The sequence below is a fragment of the Cyprinodon variegatus genome, unplaced genomic scaffold, assembly GCF_000732505.1.
Source record: "Cyprinodon variegatus isolate N-32 unplaced genomic scaffold, C_variegatus-1.0 Scaffold74, whole genome shotgun sequence".
NCBI lineage: Eukaryota > Metazoa > Chordata > Actinopteri > Cyprinodontiformes > Cyprinodontidae > Cyprinodon > Cyprinodon variegatus.
This window is the reverse complement of record NW_015150527.1, coordinates 231035-236427: the sequence shown is the minus strand read 5'-3', so window position 1 is coordinate 236427 and position 5393 is coordinate 231035. Positions and strand designations below refer to the sequence as shown.

Here is a 5393-nt window from a genome sequence, read left to right as displayed (position 1 = left end):
TCAGTGTCAGTCCTCTTTATTCTGTTGCTTAAATAAAATCTTGTCACCTAAGTAGCAAAAAGTCCAGCTGTGTGTATTTCATTCTTCTTACAATATAAGCTGTTCTCTAAAGATTTAAGATTTTTGTTAGAGAACATTTATTAACAAATACATTGGAAACACCAAGAAACACAGCAGACACACCAGTGAGGATATTATAGTGAATTTAAATCTGGGTTAGGGTATAAAATAGTAAAGCACTACCACAAACTGACCAAAGCATGTCTTTCCACTTAAACCAGCAGCAGGCAAGGAGAGCAGCATTGTAGAGATTTGCAGCTCAGGTTGGAGAAGCTATCATCAGGGTAACTATTAGTTTTGCCCTCTGCAAATCTGGACTTGTGAGAAGACATACAAAACAAAATCCCTAATTGAAACAAGGCCGTAAGTAGTCCTGTTTAAAATGTTCTAACATTTTAATGTGATACTGACCCCCAAATATGCAGCCAGTGTTTCCATAAAAGTCATCTTTTTAAACAGAGGCCGTTTCATATTAAAGCGACCAAGATGTACAGAACCATATTATAAAATACAAATATCAGGGCACTGCTAGATTATAATTGACTGTTACAGATGCTCCCTAATCAATCCGAGTAAGCTTAAGACCTTTAGCAAAAAAGAAAAAGCTATAAATATTTGTTGAGATAAAAAAAGAAGAGAGAAAAGGAGACCTGCCCCAAAAACGTGAAGCAGTTATTTAAAGAAAATGTTTTTCTACAAGCAATCGATTTGGGAGAGCCAACTACACACTCAACACTTATAAATTGTAAAAACTAATTTAAGACCATGAATCATTTTCCCCTATGCTTCATCCCAACTGATGTAGAGGTACTATATGTTGGCCAATCACATAAAATCCAAATAGAAATATTGAATTCTGGGGTTGGAAGATAAAAAAAAATTCAAGATGCATGAACACCTTTGTAGTTTAAAGTGCCTGCCTGCTTACTGATGGTGTTACAACTTCAGAAACACATCTAACTCAGATCTATATTCCCTTATGTGTCTAGTTTTTGTGCTTTTTACTGCAGATCTTTTTCTCTAACATTTCCCGGAAGCAATCAAGCTGTAAAAACGGGTAAATACAAGTGGTAAAAATAAAACAAGAAAACTGTGCAAGAGCTGTGCTTTAAATGTTCATCAAATTGCTACACAAGCTAAAATCGAAGCAGCCTGCTTTGCAGCAAATCCCCTTATTGGTAAATCTCTGGGCATAAATGAATACTGTATTTAGGCCCCCGTGTCAAAGCAGAATACATAATATTAACACTGCTTTGTGTAATTCCCTCAATTTTCCTGTGATTTCCCCACAAAGCCTATAATACGGCATTGGCACTTACATAAAAACTCAAAATGATTTTCCCTTAGCGAGTGATATGGCACAAAGGTAATGATTTATAAAAAAATAAAAAATAAAACAATACTTGCATTTAAAATCAAAGCATGACGTAAGAAACTACAGCATGTTCTATAGTTTATTTAGGTTGTTCTTGTTCATTCTTTCTATTTGTTCGTTCACTTTTCTAGTCCTGAAGGCACTTAATAAAAAATATTAAGAAAAGACATAAACAACACCTTAAAAATTGTCCCTTTTTCCCCCTTTCTTAACCCTTTTCATTGTGATAAACAGCTGTGCTCAACACAGGTCTTAAATCCACCCTTGCTCTCAGGCAACACTCCCATAAACGATCTTCAGCAGCTCCTTTTCTAGTTGCCAAAGCCGTGATGAGTATTGAAATGTTCCGCCGCTTCTTCCATGCCAAGGATGGATAATAAGAGATATCCTTGCCAACACTTGTAGTCCTGAAGATGCAGCAGCGGGGTGGAGAAGGGAAAAAGAAAACAGGAAAAGAGTAGGATCTAGGATCAGAGACGAGCATAAAACTCCTCGTTGAGTTTTGTAAGCTCATTAGCCTCTTCCTCCTCTTCATCCCCCCGAAATGCGAGAGGAGCTGGTTCCGTCTCAGAGGAAGCCTGTGTAGCTGGGCCTAGCTCAGAGCAAGGAAGGGTGTTAATGTCTTTGTCTGGAGACTCCTCAGGGGTATGTGCTGAGTCCCTGTACCCTTCGTCCGTCTCTTCTGTGCTATTGGTTGGTTTGGGCTTAGGGTTTGCTCTTGGAGCCCTCACAGTGCTTTGGGTTTGAGGGGGCTGATTGGGAGGAGAGGAGGAAGCAGGTACAGCAGTGGCTAAAGTCTTATCGGATAATAATATAGTGGGTCCAACTCCAGCTGCCTGCTCTGTTCGGTCCTGGCAAAAGCTCTCCCCACTTCTAGGGTAGAGAAAGGTTCTCATTTGACCTTTGCCCTTAACATTGACTGTCCCCCTATAGTCAAACTCCAAACCCATGGCGCTGAGGACAGCATGGCTCTCCTCACTCACCTGCACCCGACACTCCACGCCGGTAGAGTCCATGCGGCTTGCTATGTTAACAGTGTCCCCCCAGATGTCATATAGCAGTTTAGTCGTGCCGATCACCCCCGCCGTCAGGGGACCGTGGTTGAACCCAATCCGCAGCTTGAAACCAAAGCCTAGCATGTTCTTGTTGAAATCATCCAGTACGCCCATCATATCAAGCGCGAAGTTGAAAAGCGCCCTCAGATGGGCGTGAGGGGACTCATCTTCATCGTCCGCCATCTGCTGGACATTGAGCCCAGACGCAGCCATGTAGGTGGAGCCGATCGTCTTGATTTTTTCCACGCTCCTGAACTCAGGCTTCCGAAGGAGCTCGTCAAAATCTCCAATCAGTTCATTCAGAACGCGATAGCACTCCTTTCCTCCCTCGTAGCTCTCTTCGTAGAACTCGCTGAAGTTAACGATACTGGCAAATATAACCCCCACACTGTCGTGGTTCTTGGAATAGCTCTGGGTCTCCTGAGGAGAAAGGGGAGAAAAAATATTACAATGACACCAACTGACACTGTTTTAGCACCTCTCATCAACTATACTCAACATTTGCAAGAATAATTAAAGCTACAAGCATTCAAATAAAGAAAACAGAATAATTTAATGTTTTAACATAAAACCAAAAACTTAAATTGTAATTTTATGTGACATATCAACAAAGAGGAGGATATTATTGAATTGGAAGTAAAATAATCACGGTTTCTTTTTTCTTCTCTTTTAATAAAATTTACCAAAATATTTTTTTGTCCATCCCTTTTAAACCCAAACCCCTAAACAAAATGCAATTTAACTAAACAAATGCCTTCAGAATGTCTCTAATTATTGAATTAAGTCAATCTCCTTATGTTTTAACTTTCAAGGTTTTCTTAAGGTAGGTTCCTTGCTGAAAGCAAAACCGTTGAAAGATTCCCATGCTTTTGCTTGCTTTGAAATTCGCCTGGCTAGCGAAAGCAATTCACACGGCAGGGTAAAATAGGCTAGCTGCAGAGGATTGCAGGAACAAGGCAGTAGGATTGGGTAAGTCTGCTTGGCAGATAGCACCGCTGAAGATGGCTGAAAGGCTGCCGCGGGCTAGGAGACGGACTGCTGTACATCGGAGAGGTCCGCCAGGGAGACGGAAGGGAGAGGCTATGGCTGGCTGATGCTAGCTTCTAGAGGCTAACTGCAGGAGATGGAAGGAGGACAGTAGATGAAGGAATCCTGCAGGGCAACAGAGCGGTGGAGTGGCTAGAGAAGGGAGCAGATGGCTGGTGTTTGCACTGGAGGTAGGACCGCAAAACAATCCTTGCAGCATTTTTAAAAACTACCCATATACCTCTTAGGAACATTCCCCACTTTCTATTTTGATATAAAAAGCTTGTCCCTTGTCAAAAGTTCAGATATTTCAACTCCTGCGAACTAAGTGAAGCGAAATCCGCAGGCGTGGTGAAGATCGAATTTCACAGAATTCACCAAAATCGCACCATTCACCTCGCTCAGCTGTGCTTCACTTCAGATCCCTCTACGTTGAGATAACATGGAAATCCTTTGCTCAAGCTGCAAAATTCTTGTTTTGTTTTGAGTGTACCTTAAGGGAACACAAATGATGTTTCTATTGAAAGGTGAGGCGAAGAAAATATGAGGGTTCTATTTAAGCTTAGGTGGAAGAATCTTTGACATTAACAATTTCTCTTTATGCATTCACAGGAAAGCAGTTGTAAAAAACAAAGTCATAAGAAGATTTGTTCAGTGTTTACCATAAACCATGTAAGTTAGGCTGCAGAAAAAATAAAAAAAATAAAATAACTGCGGTCAGACATGATTTTAAGGTTACCAGATGTTTATGCCAACAGTCTGTTTCAGGAAGAAAAGACTGATCAAACGCTAAACAGCTGCTAAAGGAATCAGTCTACAGAATTTTTGTACATTCCCAAATGAGTGCTGAAACTCTTGCTAGGATGATAGTTTGAAGGAACAAACATACCGGTAGGTGTCAGTAAAAGAAAACTGTCAGAATTTGGAGCTGGCAGCTTAAAGCTGGGGAGGTTTTCCTTTAGCAAGGAGAGGGACGAGATAAATACAAGGGTCTCCATCTCCAGTCTTCCAGAACTACCACTATGCAGTGTTCAAATTAATTGCAATCTTGCAAACAATCTCATGATTTCCCACTTATGAACAAATAAAGGCAACAAACTGTGTTTTAATATGTTTTGCACTGTATAATAAATAAAACTTTTAAACAGAAAGGGAGACCTTTAGCTGGTCAGCAACATGGATAGGGATGATGTTGCCCAGTAACCACTCAGCCTGGTCTCGCATCATTTGGATTTTGGAGCGGTGCTTGTCAGCCTCAACGTTGCCGTGGTAATGAAGGCGATAGCTGACTTCAGACTCTCGATTGAGGAACCACACGAGGAGCAGAAGCAAGAAAAAGGCTAGGATTGCCTCTGTGACCAGAACATTAAAGAGTCTCCGAGAAGAGTCCTGGACCGACTCTGAGACACCATCACCGGCCTTGGAGTAGTTCAGCCTTGGGGAGAGAACAGGATCATAATGAGACAAGCAAAGGAGACAATTAAGGCATTTATGGTAAGCATAGTAAGACCTAAAAAAAGTTTTTACCTTTTAGATTCATAAAATAAAGTACAACATCTATCCTTAATAACAAAAAGCTGTTAATTATACCTGTTCATTAAAAATAACAATTGAGAAAATAAAATATAAAAAGCCACATGAAACACATGAGTGTTGGTAAATTAAATCAAACATTTGTTTCTTCATCTTTAAAGGAACCAGGAAGTGATATATCAATCTAGATATATCTATATATATCTATATCTATATATCTATATCTATATATCTATATATCTATATCTCTATATATCTATATCTATATATCTATATATCTATATATCTATATCTATATATCTATATATCTATATATCTATATATATATCTATATATATCTATAT

The 5393-nt window shown here is 39.7% G+C and overlaps 1 protein-coding gene across 3 annotated transcripts in view; it reads right to left on the bottom strand.

Moving 5' to 3' along the window:
* Positions 1–1635: 1635 nt before the first annotated feature.
* Positions 1636–5393, bottom strand: part of LOC107083431 (adenylate cyclase type 9-like) — a 54280-nt gene continuing 50522 nt past the window's right edge. For all 3 annotated transcript variants that reach the window (XM_015372643.1, XM_015372645.1, XM_015372644.1), the window contains 2 exons: positions 4675–4951; positions 1636–2910 (listed from right to left, as the gene is read on the bottom strand). In XM_015372643.1, coding sequence (XP_015228129.1) covers positions 1906–2910; positions 4675–4951 — 1282 coding nt within the window. In that variant the 3' untranslated portion in view covers positions 1636–1905. The remainder of the gene's footprint in view (positions 2911–4674; positions 4952–5393) is intronic.